This window comes from Podarcis filfolensis, assembly GCF_964270895.1.
Source record: "Podarcis filfolensis genome assembly, chromosome: 13".
Classification (NCBI taxonomy): Eukaryota; Metazoa; Chordata; class Lepidosauria; order Squamata; family Lacertidae; genus Podarcis; species Podarcis filfolensis.
In genome coordinates, this window is record NC_139615.1 from 18,315,169 (window position 1) to 18,331,496 (window position 16,328).

At 46.0% G+C, this 16,328-nt stretch overlaps 1 protein-coding gene across 1 annotated transcript in view; it reads left to right on the forward strand.

Moving 5' to 3' along the window:
• The window catches only part of EPS8L1 (EPS8 signaling adaptor L1), a 39,535-nt gene that overhangs the window by 5,231 nt on the left and 17,976 nt on the right, over positions 1–16,328 (forward strand). The window contains exons 2-15 of the mRNA XM_083580172.1: positions 1,743–1,795; positions 2,742–2,785; positions 4,717–4,775; positions 6,970–7,131; positions 7,280–7,429; positions 7,697–7,779; positions 8,691–8,806; positions 8,950–9,002; positions 10,041–10,167; positions 11,214–11,302; positions 11,401–11,475; positions 12,370–12,518; positions 13,924–14,065; positions 15,164–15,192. Of these exons, the coding sequence (XP_083436298.1) occupies positions 1,779–1,795; positions 2,742–2,785; positions 4,717–4,775; positions 6,970–7,131; positions 7,280–7,429; positions 7,697–7,779; positions 8,691–8,806; positions 8,950–9,002; positions 10,041–10,167; positions 11,214–11,302; positions 11,401–11,475; positions 12,370–12,518; positions 13,924–14,065; positions 15,164–15,192 (1,295 nt within the window). The 5' untranslated portion in view covers positions 1,743–1,778. The remainder of the gene's footprint in view (positions 1–1,742; positions 1,796–2,741; positions 2,786–4,716; positions 4,776–6,969; positions 7,132–7,279; positions 7,430–7,696; positions 7,780–8,690; positions 8,807–8,949; positions 9,003–10,040; positions 10,168–11,213; positions 11,303–11,400; positions 11,476–12,369; positions 12,519–13,923; positions 14,066–15,163; positions 15,193–16,328) is intronic.

Here is a 16,328-nt window from a genome sequence, read left to right on the forward strand (position 1 = left end):
TTCCTGTCCTCCTGCAGTCTGGTCAAACTCATGCTGGTTGCTTCGAGAACACTGTCCAACCAACTTTGTAACCAGAGGTTCAGCTGAATAGAATCTGAATCACATGCACCACAAGGCCTATGCAGCCTCAACTTAAGATGGCTCCCTGGCCTGGCTTTGCACTGCAAAGTTTGCAGCAGCATGTGCAACAAAATGGCGTCCAGCATTAAAAAAAACCCTCAGCTTGCATTAACTAGCCACACACAAGGCATGCAAGCTCCACCCCCCAGTCGTTCTTAGACTTCTTATTGGGTGAGCAATACAGCCAAGCAACACAGTTGGAGCCTCCCTCCTCCCTGGCCGGCAGGGAGGGAGGGAGAGGAGCTGCTTCCTTTGAAATTTAAGGGACATCATTTAAGGGACATTTAAGGGACATCCATCAATAAGGGACAGCAGCGGGACATGGCGCTGGAATAAGGGACTGTCCCTTCAAATAAGGGACACTTGACAGCTATGCTCTAGGTGCAAAGCAGGATTGGTGTGGGGAGAGTTCCGAGGGCCAGATAGAGAGTGCTGGAGGGCCACATATGGCCCCTGGGTCTGGGGTTCCCAGTGCCGGATTTACGTATAAGCTAAACAAGCTATATAACTTAGGGCACCACTCTCTTGCCCCCCCCCAAAAAAAAAATAAAGGAAAAAACTGGATGTACATTTTCAAAATATAAGATAAAAAACAAATAAAATAAAACCTACATACAACAACAGTGTTTCGTGTTGTATAGCTGCCTATGATGTAAGTAATGGGCCCCGCCTGCTAGCCTGCTCCCTAAAATATCACTGGTTTGCTCATTTCTATATATAGGGTGCCTACATTCTGCATGGACTGGTTGCATGGCAACATGCATGGCAAATGGCTTTAGATACCTATTAGGTCCATAAATTACCATATAGCATATATTCAACTCAAAAAACAGCGGCAATTTGTTGTTGACAAAGGACAGGGGTGGACATATAAAGGGCCCCATTACCTTCAGTAGCTTAGGGCCTCATCAAACCTAAATCCAGCCCTGTGGGCTCCCCACCCCATAGAGCAACAAAAGCTACTTGCTTTCTCTATGCAGGCTTGTCGTGAAACGGATAACCTTCTCTTTTTTCTTTTTTCTTTTTTGAATTTGCATTTTATTTATTTGTTAACATTCTTATATTACATCGGTAAACGTTGTCATATTACATTACAGGACTTACTATAATATAATTTCCAACATGTATACAAAAGTTATATACAAATTTTATATACCTAGAAAGAAAATGAAACAAACAAAAAAAAGAAAGAACAAAGAGAAAAAACAAAAACAATTCCCCCTCCAAAATCATATACATACCAACACACTAGACTTCCTGTCTATCCCGTTGTATATTCCTTTTTTACAGATGAATGTACTCTTATTATTGTATATTTCTTTACATTTTATCTAATACATTCCTATATCAATATGTGCTCTTAGTCTTATTTCTCAACTCATTCTCACTCCAGCGTCAATCAAATGCTAGCATAGATAGCGAACCTTTACTGTATTTTTGAACATATGTTTTATATCTATCCCACTTTTCCATAAATTTTTGTTTTGAATTGCCTCTCAGGGTATTTGTTAACTGCGCCATTTCAGCAAATTCTTGTAGCTTGTAATGCCAGTCCGTTATTGTCGGGGCTTCTTGTTCCTTCCACCCCTTTGCCACCAAAGTTCTCTTCTTATGCTTGCCAGGTTGCATTGGGACTTTCAGACGAGGCCGCTGACATCATGAGTGACACAGGAAGGTAAGAGGGGCTGTCAGAGAACTCCATCCAGCACCTACAGATTTGGGAGCAAGACTAGCTAGGGAGGCACTGAAATTCAAGGTGTGCCCAGTTTTATCTGGGATGTAGAGCTTAGGTACAAAGTTCTATGCTTTCCAGAACCTTCTGTGGTGTTCTGGGCACGCACAAACTTTTTGTCCCAAGGGTTGAGAGAGCCTGACCTGCATAGAAAAGGTGTTAGGTGCAATCCCTGACATTTCACATCTCTGGGTAGTGCTGGGAAGAAGGCCCAGCGACTGAAACCTTGGAGAGCCACTGCCCTCCACAAAAGGTGGAGACCCTCAGGCCTGGCGGGGGGCAAATGTAACCCTCCGAACCTCCCTGTCTGAACCTCAGGATTCTCTCCATGCCTCACACCCTTCCCAGATCTTAAGTCAAGGGTGTCTCCTACGCTTCACCTTCTATTTTTCTAGAAAATGAGCTGCCGCAACTCACCAGGAACGCCTCCCTTGTTCTCTTGCCCCTTTCGTTGTGATTTTTGAACTTACTGAGCATTGTCAAGCGGCTGCTTAGAAAACAGCCACTGGGGATCATGTAGAGGCCCTGCTGGTATGGCAAGGAAGTCTTGCCATAGTCTTGCCTCTCCTTTTCTTTCACTTCTGGGTTGACAAAAGGGGTTGGTGGCTGTGGGACTAGAGTTGACGTGGGCTGCGGCACGAATGGCTGCAAAACCTCTTTGAACAGAAACTGGGCTGTTTCAATATAGCGCCATGGCCTTGTTTGGGAGCTGAGATAGATAGGATTTGGACAGTCCCCCAGCCCTAGAAGATACTGGCATCCAGGATTCATGGGCGGAGGGGAGCCTGAGGGCCTAGCAAGTTTTGAGAAGGATGTATAGTAGTCTGGAAATGTGGACCTGAGGTGATTTCTTCCGGTTGTTGAATAACTAGTCCATTTTGTCTTGCAGCCTCGGCAGTGACCGCTCCAAGCCCAGTGCCAGAGCCATCTATGGTGAGTTTTGGAGTATAGGAATGTATCTGGAAGATTTGTTTATTTATGAGTGTGCTGGTACGTTTCAAAAATGAAGACCTTCTCAGTCCTGAAGCTGTAGCATCCTCAACTTTTTCAAAGATTACCAGCTCTCATAAACGGATCTGCTGATGATCTTTACACCTGGAACTCCCTTCCTGAGTATGTCACGTGGGATCCCTTTCTCACATCAACACCTTACCTGGGAAGCCTGTGGCTTAACTCTTTGTGCCTCACCCTCAATAACCACATTTGTTTACAATTAATCCCTTGACTCGCCCTCCCCTCTCTTCCTTGGTTGACTTCGCTACCATCAAAATGTACTTTATTGCTTTATAATCTCCTTGAGTGCAGGCACCTCACTTTTTTTTAATAATAAAGAACTCGCACAGCTTTGAAAAGTGCTGCAAAAAAAATTATATGGGTGATCTTTTGCAAAATTTGTCTTGCTCATAACTGTTTCTGCAGAGCTTGCAAGGCTGGCGTGGTCCCCCCTCATGTTCTGCTGTGTGCTATGAAACTAAAAGTTTTTTTCTTCCAACGTTGGGATCTTGTGTATGATACCACAACGAACTTCTGCTCCTTTGCTGCAAACTAAACCAGGAAACCTGTCAGTCTTTCGGTTTACATCCTCTCTGTGTTTCTCCCCTTTGACTTGAGGAAGCTCGAACATTTAGTTTTCCTGGGATTTAAAAACCAGAGGTTCTGTGCCGCGTGAGGTGGGGAAAGAACAGGAATCAGCAGAGAAGCAGTAAGAAGGGAGGAGATGGGTGTGTATGTATTTCTCACAAGCTAAACTGGTTCCCGCAGGGAGAGGCAGTATTTACATCCCTCTTCTTTAGAAGAGGTAATAATTTCTTAAGAACTGAAAAGTGTTCCTTAGAGAGATAAATCCCTGGATGTTCTTATTAAGAGTTTTAACCTGTGCTAGTCCTAGTCAGAGTACACCCATTGAAATTAATGAACCTAAGTTAGTCATGTCCGTTAACTTCCATGGGTCTACTCTGAGTCAGATTAGCATTGGATACATGCCATTGTCCTTTAAACTAGGCAAACCCTCACTCATTGCATGTGTGCATGAGCAAGAGATATAGTAATATGTATAATGTGTGTACATTTAGTCGTACCTTGGAAATCGAACGGAATCTGTTCCGGAAGTCCGTTCGACTTCCAAAACGTTCAGAAACCAAACCACAGCTTCTGATTGGCTGCAGGAAGCTCCTGCAGCCAATTGGAAGCCGTGGAAGCACTATTGGACGTTCTGCTTACAAAAATAGTTTGCAAACCAGAACAGTCACATCCAGGTTTGTGGCGTTCAGGAGCCCAAACTTTCAAGAACTAAGCTGTTTGACCAACCAAGGTATGACTGTATATACATTTGTGCTTATTTCCCATTTTTATGCTGATGTTTCTGTGTCTTGAAAACAATCCTGGCATGCAGCTGTTAAGCATGTGCAATTTTCCCTAGGATGTAAATTAAATGACGTTTTATTTGCTGAATTTTCGACTGTCACACTACTGTCAGGAGCCCTGTCACAAAGAAGGCAGACCTCATGTGCATTGTGGCTGGGTACACACCATAGTTAAAGCACTGTCCTGGCTACTGTAGGTCACTTCTCACAGGGTAACAAACAGCCGTTCCTGGGATTCTTTGTGCTTTGAATGAATGTGTGCATATCCTGTAATCCCATCCTCCCTGCCCATTTGTTCTGGATAGGACATGGACCCAAATACAGTGTTTCCCTCCTCTATCCCCGCCCTCACTGCCACCTTTTTAAAATAAAAGTTGCCGCTTGATGCTTAACAGACCCGGCTGACAGTCGACACTAAAGTTTCAGGTTTCATTTGCTGGTTTAAGTCAACATTGCAACACAATTCCTCCTCCTTAAATAATGTTTTGTCTCTTTCTGCAGAGCAGAGGAAGAAGTATTCCAGCATTATCATGGCAGACGTCTCACAGTATGCTGTCAATGTAAGTTTGGGTCTGGGCTGTGCTAAACGGGGGCAAGAGCTGTGGGACATCAGTGGCTACTGAATTAGAGTGGGGAAAACTGAGTGATATTAGGGAAGAGGTTATAAGGATGAGGGGTTCCTGGTTGCCTCCAGAGTTATTTTGAGGAAACCCATTGCATGGGAAGCCTATGTGTTGCAGTGGATTCTGAAGAACATTCTAGAACAACTGCCCTCAATTATTTTGACTTGTCACTTGACTCTGACTTCTTTTTCTACCACACACGTCCTCCTTAACTCTACACTTTTCCCTCAGCTTCTGTTTGCCCACCTGCCTGTCTCCTCTTTAAAATAAAACAGTCTTCCCTCCAAAACAAATCATCTAAATAATCTGTAACTCTGACGTTGGCCTACAAGCTAGTTTTGGGATCCTGACTCACAAGTTGGAAGACAGGTATTCTAGTTCATTTGGGATGTTGCCCAGGCCTGTATAAAGTTTTCGTGTTTCATGTTTTTTTGGACTGTCCTTTGGTAGAGCTATATGGGGAACCAAACAAGAAAATAATTTTTAAAAAGCATCCCTGTTATACAATCCACATTGAAGCAGTAAGCGCCAAGGAGAGCCATGGCACAAGGCAAAAATCAGCAGAGTGAATAAGCTCATGTTTAATACTGGAAGGTCAGGACAAATGCATTCCTCACAATTCTCCTTTCATGACACAAATTATTCCAAGGTGGTGTACAAATAAAATTAAATACAATCTTTTTAGGGGAAAAAGCAATGATCAACAATACTATAAGATCATAAGAAAGTAGTAGTAGTAGTAGTAGTAGTAGTAGTAATACCCCACCCATCTGGCTGGGTTTCCCCAGCCACTCTGGGAGGCTCCCAACAGAATATTAAAAACATGATAAACTTCCCTAAACAGGGCTGCCTTCAGATGTCTTCTAAAAGTCAGATAGTTGTTTATTTCCTTGACACTTGATGGGAGGGTGTTCCACAGGGTGGGCGCCTCTACCGAGAAGGCTCTCTGCCTGGTTCCCTGTAACCTCACTTTTTGCAGTGAGGGAACCGCCCTCCTGAGAAGCCCTCCTGGTTCAGGCCAATGGCCTATCTAGTCCAGCATCCTGCCCTCAAAGTGGCCAAAGAGATGCCGGTGGGAAACCCTCCAGCAGCAGCCAAGCACAAGAGCTACCATCTTCTCCTGCAGCTTCCAGCAACTGGTTCTCAGAAGCGTACTGAATATGACTGACAACATATAAAATGTCACTGAGATGCTTCCCACAGAGCAGCTGGTAGTAGCAGATGGCTCTGTGGAGGCAGAGGACAGCTCAGCTGGAGTATGAGCTGGTCTACCATCAAATAACCAACATACTTGGTGCCAAGTTAGCCTCTCTGGGGAGAACCCTCTCCAAAAGGCCCACTCTCTTCTCTGCCCACCAACCAAACATAAGATGGCGGAGAGACCCTGTTAAGGCCTTTCTTCCTCTCCCTCCCTCCCTCCCTCCCTCTCTATCTCTATCTCTCTCATTTATTTATGTATTCATTCACTCACTTTCAGACTCATTCACACACACTCACACTTCACTTTTGAGCACCTGGATGTTCTAGGGCAGGGTTGGTTTTGGTAGTCATACTGATGCCCATGAATACTTGTCTACCATATCTGAGACCATATAACACTGGTCCTGAAAGACCTACATTGGCTCCCAGTACATTTCCGAGCACAATTCAAAGCGTTGGTGTTGACCTTTAAAGCCCTAAACGGCCTCGGCCCAGTATACCTGAAGGAGTGTCTTCACCCCCATCGTTCAGCCCGGACACTGAGGTCCATCTCCAAGGTCCTTCTGGTGGTTCCCTCCGTGTGAGAAGTGAGGTTACAGGGAAGCAGGCAGAGGGCCTTCTCGGTGGTGGCACCCACCCTGTGGAACGCCCTCCCATCAGATGTCAAGGAAGTAAACAACTATCTGACTTTTAGAAGACATCTGAAGGCAGCCCTGTTTAGGAAAGTTTTAAATGTTTTATGTTTTTAATATTCTGTTGGGAAACCCAGCCAGACGGGGTGGAGTATAAATAATTATTATTATTATTATTATTATTGAACCCCTTCTGATGGTCCCCAGAACCATTTGCAAACTAGTGAAATAAAGAAACAAGTAACCTCGGTGACTTAAGATGGATTTGCACAGGCTTCTCTCCCTTCTGTATCTTCCAGCACTTGGTGACCTTCTCCATTGGGGACGAGGATGACTTGGCAACCGTGGAGGATGCCACCAGGAAACTGTCCGTCATGGATGCCCAAGGGAAGATCTGGGTTCAGGAGATGTTGCTTCAGGTCAACGGGTCGGCCATCAAGCTCTTTGACATAGACTCAAAGGTAGAGGAGCAACCCAAGACTGTGATGTTGGGTGGAGAATAGGGACCAAGAGGTTGTTGGCTGTAGCCCTGTGATCCAATATCTCTTATTTGGAGAGGGCTCTGTATGGGTTGTCTGGATTGTTTGGTGACTTTGTCTCCCCCTACAGGAGGAGCTAGAGAACTACGGATTAGCAGCTGTGGCTCGTTGTGAAGCCGTTCGACCTGAGTCTCGATCCCAGTCGCTGCTTCTGCTTGTGTGCCAGGAACCCCACCAGCTCAAACCAGATGTCCACTTCTTTGAATGTGACCATGTAGGGGTAAGGAAACTGGACACTGTGGATCCATAAGGGAAGTGTGAAAAGCCACTCTTGATAGTGAAACCCTCTTCCAGCTGCAGGAAATGTAACCTAAAGCAGTCTTTGTCAACCTGGTGCCCTCCTCTGCTGGCAAGGGCTGATGGGAGTTGAAGTCCAAAACATTGGGAGGGCACCAAGTTTGTGAAGGCTAATGTGATGCCCCAAGGCATATTTTGGACCTGGGGAAGGGAGAGAGTTTTCTGACTTGGTTTCTCTTCTATTTTATAGGCAGAATTGATCCAGCAGGACATTAATGGAGCTCTGTTGGATTTCAAGTCAGGTGGAAATGCTCAACGAAAGGAGGCGCTCAGGTGAATGCAGACCCATAAGCCTGTAAAGCCACACGTCTGAAGGAAAGGGGAGTTCTAAAACTATGAAGGCTGCAAAGTACACACACACACACACACAAACAATGTATAGTGGTACCTCGGGTTACAGATGCTTCAGGTTACAGATGCTTCAGGTTACATACTCCACCAACCCAGAAATAGTACCTCAGATAAGAACTTTGCTTCAGATTGAGAACAGAAATCGCATGGCGGCGGTGGGAGGCCCCATTAGCTAAAGTGGTACGTCAGGTTAAGAACAGTTTCAGGTTAAGAACGGACCTCCGGAACGAATTAAGTTCTTAACCCGAGGTACCACTGTATTTCAATCCTGCTGATGGCTTTTTCTAGGGCAGAGCAGCTGTACAAGGAATGGTCTGTGTGGTTTTTCAGCAGAGATGTTTGGGTGGAGGGATCTGACCCTTTCACCCACTTGCTATTTTTCTAACGCAAGTCCCACTGATTTCCCCCCCTCCGAGTTTCCTCCCATGGTTCTTGAATCCTGCGGAGTGGAGGTGTGGAGAGTGGCTTAAAGTGGGAGTGAGTTGCAGCAAAAAAGCAATGGAAAAGGGTTAAGCACCCACATGCGCCGCTTCTCTGCTAAAACAAAGCAGAAACCTCACCAAAGCTGCTTTCACCAGTAAAAGCAGCTGCTGGAGTGCCAGTACACCTGTTTGTGAGTGACATAGTTTGGGATATGGCCCCGCCCGCTTTGGTTCTGGCCACACCCACCACCGGCTCCAACCCCACCCACACCCAAGGGACTGTAGCCCTTGACCAGAAAAAAGATTCTCCATCCTTCAGCCAGAGGAGAGATAGAGATGTCTAGAATAGTATTCTCTCTCAGGCCCTTCCTTTTTTATCTCAACCTCTTGCTTCTCGTCTCTCGTCTTCAGAGCTACCCAGAATTGGCTTGGCAGCCAGACCAACAAGGCTCCGGAGACCCTGCCTCAGTCTCCTAAACAGGTGCCCTCCAGGACAACGGTTATCGTGCCAGAGCAAAAGGAGAATGGTGAGAAGCCAGGAGCCCTGACTCTTCGCCAAAGGCCGCAAACCTATGCACACCTTTATGCCTGAGTTGAACATCACTAAAAAAATTAGGGTGGGCAGAGGATAGCACTGTGTGTCTAACCTCCTGGCTCTTTCTGCTTCCAGATATCTCAGCAGCTGAATCCGACCTGGCCTTTGTTCAGTCCGAGCAAAATGTGGTAAGTTTAGCTGGAAAGGTGTGGTGTGAAAAACCAGGTGGCCTTCAAAAGAGGTTAGAATGATTTGTGGGAGGTAGGAGTGATTGCCATGAGGTAGGATTTGTGGATTTGCCTATATTTGCATGCACCCAATAGGACCTGTCACCTTTTGTCCCTGATGCATACTTAGTGCCCTTGGCAGCTTCCTGACAGGTATGTGCAGGTTTGGACAGGTAACAAAGCAATGATAGGGAGAGATACACCTGTGATGGGGTTTTTTCCCTGCTTGTTGTACAGCTGTTAAAAGTACAGAACGTATTGGCATATCTGGACTTTAAGAAACGCACACACAACCTATAGAATATATTTGGGGTGATCTCTTAAATACTATTTTTTCCTCCTATATATATTTTTTTAAATACTGTTCCCTCACCCCCCAAAAAAATGTTTAGGGAAGCGTGTTTTCATTCTGTTAAAAGTATTGTTGTTGTTTTGCAAACCACGTGTTGTTTTATGTTGCTGTAGCTCAATGGAATGTTGCCGTTGATATAAATACCTTGAAATCCTTCAAGGAGTTCAAGATTGAGTAGATGGTCTTTGCTGCTTTTCCAGGAGTAAAGTGTAGTTAGGGCAAGGGAACATCACTTCATATGATATGATAATCTTTACAGTATTATCATTGTTCCATACAGAACAACGAAATTGAAAAAATCTACATCAGACATTCAAAAACCAACAAGCCTGCTATCCCAGCCTGGTTAACCCGCTAAAAACTCTGATACCCCATAATTAAATACAATATACTTTATGAATTTGCACAGAACAGAGAATTCCAGTACATGTAGTTCGCATGCCACAATTCTCTCTCTTTCTTTTTAGAAATTGAGGCTGCACTGCTATACCCGCTTACCTAGCAGTAAGCTCCACTGAACTCAGTGGGACTTACTTCTGAGTAGACATGTACAGATCTGTGCATTTGGTTCTTACACAGAGGGCTCTATATAGAGTGTTCAGCTGGAGCTGTCTACTGTTATCTCCCTTCCTCTCTCCGTCTGACAGGAGCTGCTGAACCATGTTTTTGACGACGTGGAAGCCTTCATAGGGAAGCTGCAGAAATCGGCCGAAGCTTTCCGTGTCCTGGATCAACGCAAGCGCTCCGCAAAGAGCCGTCGCCGGGGACCAGGCGGTGAGAAATATAGATTGAACCGGGCTCCAGGAAACTACATTTTCCCTCTCTTTCCTGCCATGATAACTGAGGCGGCTAGAAACTAGAGAGCCAGTGTGGTGTAGTGGTTAAGAGCAGTAGACTCATAATCTGGTGAACTAGGTTCACGTCTCCGCTCCTCCACATGCAGCTGCTGGGTGACCTTGGGCCAGTCACACTTCTTTGAAGTCTCTCAGCCCCACTCACCTCACAGAGTGTTTGTTGTGGGGGAGGAAGGGAAAGGAGAATGTTAGCCGCTTTGAGACTCCTTCAGGTAGTGATAAAGCGGGATATCAAATCCAAACTCCTTTTCTTCTTCTTCTGAATGCTGCTCCTGTCTGGCTGAACATTCTGGTTCTGCCCTCTGGACAATTCTGGAAACCCACCAGAATCCAGAAAGTTTCACTGGGCTCTGAAAGGCTTCCCTAACATAACAGGCCCCAGGTCTCCTGTTTCAGCATAGCACCATAGCAGAGTTGTCATGCTTTGCATATACAAGAGGTCTTTTTGTGTGTGTGTGTTTTTCACTCATTTGACGTGAGTTGCTCTTTCAGAGAAAACCTGGGGCAAGGGGCCTTTCTCCAGAACCCTCAATGGATTCCCATCTGCAGGCAGAAATCCTGCAGCTTTGGTCATGGATCCAAAAGGCTTGCTGACACGGTTGCTGCGCACCGTGTGTGCAGCTCCACATGTGGGCATCTTGTATCAACACGTGTAGCACATTAATTTCATTATGTGGAGCATTTACAGGAGGCCTTTGGCACCTGTGGTGAGGAAGCCTCTAGAGCCATCGGGACCAGGGGCTCAGCTCTCCAAAACAGATTCTGGACTAGTGAGGTGGAAGTGGGATGTACACACATGCCTGAGTCTGTTTTGGCATTCGTTCACGGTTTCATGCCTCTTGCTTTGTTCTGCTGCAATTCCAAGAGGAAGTATACATAATTTAGGTTGCATGTAATGTCATCGTAGAACAATAGCCCAAGTTGCAGTACAGGTGTCAATATCTTCTTACTTTGCTGCATCCGCAGAGGGACTCCTGACAATCCGATCCCGGCCTCCTCCCCAAGAGGAGTTTGAAGATGCTCTGGCAAAGATGAAATATTCCTTCAGCCTTCTGGTGAGTGTGGCTGGGTGCGCTTTTCTCACAAGAAAGCAAGAGGGCGCCTGCCTGGCTCATGCTAACCACTAGGATACGCTTTTGTTCCCACCACCCAGGCAAGGCTGAAATCGAACATTGCAAACCCTACCTCAGAGGAGCTCATACATTTTCTCTTCAACCCCTTGAAGCTGGTAAGCAACAGATGCGGCAGAGGGGAGGGGAAGATGAACTCTCAGGCAGCTGAACAAGGGGGCTGCTGCCAGTCCAGAGCTGCTCTACAAACCAGTGGTAATTAAACCCTGGAAGGCGATTTGCCCAAGCAGCAGAATGACAGGGTGAACTATACCGTGCGGATGGCAGACATGGGACTGAAACCCATTAAAATAAAAAATAAAAAAACATTGCATGTGGAAAACCGGTGTATCAAAGGGGAGCCTAGAACAGGCATAGGCAAACTCGCCCCCCCCCCGATGTTTTGAGACTACAATTCCCATCATCCCTGACCACTGGTCCTGTTAGCTAGGGATGATGGGAGTTGTAGTCCCAAAACATCTGGAGGCTGAGTTTGCCTATGCCTGGCCTAGAACATATATCCCTGGCATGCTAGGCATCTGTATGTGAAGTCTCCTTTGTCATGGGAGAGCATTAAAAGTGCAATCCCCTCCCCGCATCCTTGGAGAGCAGCATGGTAAAATCCATGAAAAGCTTCATCACGCGATGTTGCTGTGTGTGCAGATTGGCTCTAGAGCCGTGGTTCCCAATGTGGGGCACACACCCCACAGGGGGACAATTTGATTTTTAGGGGGGGGCAATTTGAGAATGAGTTATTAACAGTTAATGGCCTTTTAGACTTCCTCCATGTGAATAGGAGTTCACTTTTTGAATAATAAGAATTGTGTGTCAAGGGGGGGGGGCATCAGGATTTTAGAGATGCTTAGGTGGGGCATGGCCAAAATAAGGCTGGGAACCACTGCTCTAGGGTCAAGCACCTCCCGTGGAGAACTTGGGCCCCCTTGAGTCCCGGACTGGGATATAAATAAACAGAACAATAACTTGCCGTTTTTGACTCTTGCATCCCACTTCAGGTTGTGGAGTCTTCGGGGGGACCAGCGTTCGCTTCTGAGCTGCGCAGCCCCATGCTGACCCTGGAAGCAGTGACCCTGATGCGAGGCTGCTTGGGAGACCAGGAGACAGAACTGTGGTATTCACTGGGCGAAAACTGGACCAGGCCAAGGTAAGGGGGGAAGGGACTCAAGACTTGTCTTGGTTTGTTATTTCTTCCCCAGTGCTGGATTTATGTATAAGCTAAACAAGCTATAGCTTAGGGCCCCACTCTCTTGGGGCCCCCCCAAAAAAATTTATGGGGAAAAAACTGGATGTACATTTTCAAAATATAAGATAAAAAACAAATAAAATAAAACCTACATACAGCAACAGTGTTTTGTGTTGTGTAGGCTCCTATGATATATGTAATGCTAGCCTGCTCCCTAAAATATCACTGGTTTGCTCATTCCTGTATATAGGGTGCCTACATTCTGCATGGCCTGGTTGCATGGCAACATGTGCAAATGGCTTTAGATACCTATTAGGTCCATAAAGTACCATATAGCATATATTCAACACCAAAAAACAGTGACAATTTGTTGTTGACAAAGGACAGCTGGACATATAAAGGGCCCCATTACCTTCAGCAGCTTAGGGCCTCATCAAACCTAAATCCGGCCCTGTTCTTCCCTCTTCAAATTTTGTCCAGTTTTGTGTTTTCAGTGGTTTGGTTCACTTTCTTTCCCACCCACCTCCTCCTAAACTCTGCAGCCATCTCCTCGGACTCTCAGTTCTGTGCTGGCCCCGTTTCCCTTCGTGCCACTGGCTGCTCAGCTTTACAGTCATGGTGCCATGACCTCTCTTGCCTGCCATTGGCTGAACTGAGCTGATGTCACCAGAGCAGCTTGGTCACTGAAGCTGCTCAGCAGTTCACTTCCAACTCGGAGGGCATTGGACACCTTGGGGATTTGCATTCTAAGGTCTTCGATATGTTGCTGATAAATCCAGGGGTCAACAAACTTTTTCAGCAGGGGGCCGTTCCACTGTCCTTCAGACCTTGTGGGAGGCCGGGCTATATTTTGGGGGGAAATATGAATGAATTCCTATGCCCCACAAATAACCCAGAGATGCATTTTAAATAAAATGACACATTCTACTCATGTAAAAACACGCTGATTCCCAGACCGTCTGCGGGCTGGACTGAGAAGGTGATTGGGCCGGATCAGGCCCCTGGGCCTTAGTTTGCCTACCCATGAATTAGACCCATCCATTTGTGACACTGGCTAGTGATTCAGTGTTGATCGGTTTGAGGTAGATCAGTCAAGTGGTTTTGGCAATTATAATCAGAAATGAATGGGCAAGTTTAGTATGTGTTTGGGGGTTTCATCATCATCATCATCGTTATTAATTGTTTATTAAACTTGTATACCACCCTATACCTGCAGGTCTCATAAAGTCACAATATGAAAACACAAAATACACAATCGAAACAAAAACAACCCAATAACCCTCCCTCATTTGATGATTTCACTCATTCTCAATTGTATTATTTTCTTCTATTCATTTCTACCTCCTTTCTGCCCTCTGCGCCCCAGAGTGGACTTCCCCCGGGGCTACGCAGATCCCTACAACCCAACTTTCCGGAGTGGCTGGGAGACGCCACGCCTAGACGCTTCTGGCCAGCCTTGGGAAGACCCAGTGGAGATGCAACACCGACACGAAGAACGTCGCGCCCAAGTGAGTGATGAGTGGAAAGCAGGCAGGATAAACATTTGCAAAAAAAAAAAAACCCCACACCGAGGGCAAGAGGACAGCTGCAAAAGCATCTGATGCTCCCGGGATAAAGAGCAAGTTCTCCTTGTGGGTAGAAAGTGGCTTGAAGGATCCATTCTGATGTATTTTGGGACATCCTTAATACATTCTGGGTGGATCCAATAGCTCATTTCTTGTTTGCAATTGCTACAAATTAGAATCTGGTGGAACCAACTTTTCAGGAAGAGCGTTATGACTGTTTAATTCCACAGCCGCTACTCACTGCATAAATCAGACCATTTTTTAAAAACAACTACTTCCTACAGTTCCACCTCTCTCTCTCTCTCTCTCTCTGCTATAAGAATAGACCTGCTGAGTAAGACTAAAAGTCATTTTAAACTAGCCTTTTGCTTCCTGCTGTGGCCAACTAAATACCTCAGGGAAGCTCCTCAAGCAGGCTGTTAAGGCAAGATCTATCCCACATTGTTTGTCCTCCCCTCTTCTCCCTAATATTCATCAGCATAGTGGCACTGAAAATGGGAGCTCTATTCAGCCAGTAATAAAACTACCATAAATTTGTCTAGTTTCCTTCTAGAAGTGTCCAATCTTGTATCTTCCTGTGCATCTTAACTACACATTAATTAGGCTTGCCCGGGACCACCCAGGGAGCTTGATGAGCTCCGTGAGGATGTGAACGCAGGTCTTGCTGGCCAAACATTCTAGCCACCACTTCGCACTGGCTTTCTTTAGGGTTGGGTACGCCAGAGGCAGAGTGGATCTGAATTGGCCTTTCCCAACTTGCTGCCCTCCAGGCATTTTGGCCTGCAAATCCCATCAGCCCCAGCATCATACGGCTGTGCTGACTGAGGCTGATGGGAACTGTAGTCCAGAACACCTGGAGGGCACCAGGTTGCAGGAGGGAGGTTGGCTCTGACTACAGTCAGTATGACTTCAGGCCTAATCAGTTAGAGGTGATAACTTGGGGAGGATACTGCCTTGAGCTGGATGTTGGGTTAAGGTGACTGTGCAGTCTTACTAGTTAACCATTTATCTGTTTCTCCTCCCCACTCTCCTCTGTTACAGCAATCAGCTGCCACAATTGCAGCCAATGGGTAAGTCCCTTTCAAGCCTCTGGCCAATCAGTTTTTATATTTGGGAAGGTGTGTTGAGATGTTTGCATGGATGGATGGATGGATGGATGGATGGATGGATGGATGGACGGATGGACGGACCCTGGAAGGCAGGGTTGGAAATTGGATCTGAGAGGCAAGGAGAGAGGAAAGGTGGGAGAGGGGGGAAGGTATTTCAGGCTTCCCATAGGCATCTGGTTGGCCACTGTGAGAACAGGATGCTGGACTAGATGGGTCATTGGCCAGATCCAGCAGGCTGTTCTTATACTGAAGGATAGGATGGGATTGGCAAAGTTTTGGTAAAGTTCTCCCAAAATTTCAGAATTTGATCAGCATTGTCTGTTTTCTGTCTTACTGTGTCTGGAACCGCAAAATGAAGGCTTTCTGAATAGGGATATTGGCTTTCCCTTTTTAATATATTTATGAGAGTCTTAATAAAAAACTACTTAAAAAGAAAGAATTATTATTATTATTATTATTATTATTATTATTATTATTATTATATTTTATGTTACTACATAGAGGAGGGCCCCCATAAAACCTTAAGAATATTATTTCTGTGTGCAGCAGATAATATAGGGACCCCTGACCATTAGGTCCAGTCGTGGCCGACTATGGGGTTGCTGCGCTCATCTCGCTTTATTGGCCGAGGGAGCCGGCGTACAGCTTCCGGGTCATGTGGCCAGCCTGACTAAGCCACTTCTGGCGAACCAGAGTAGCGCACGGAAACGCCGCTTACCTTCCCGCCGGAGCGGTACCTATTTATCTACTTGCACTTTGACGTGCTTTCCAACTTCTAGGTTGGCAGGAGCAGGGAGAGCAATGGGAGCTCACCCCGTCGCGGGGATTTGAATCGCCGACCTTCTGATTGGCAAGTCCTAGGCTCTGTGGTTTAACCCACAGCGCCACCCGCATCCCAGCAGATAATATGGACTATTGCTATTTTGCAGATGGGAGATTCTGTAACATACTGGCACGATTAAAGTTTGGTGCTCTTGCACAACAAAGCCACTTTCCTCTTAAATCTGACTTTTTGTAATAAGGAAAATGATGGGCAAATGTACCAGAAAGTATGGGATATAACCATGGCTTGATGCAACATCCTATAACCTCCGAAC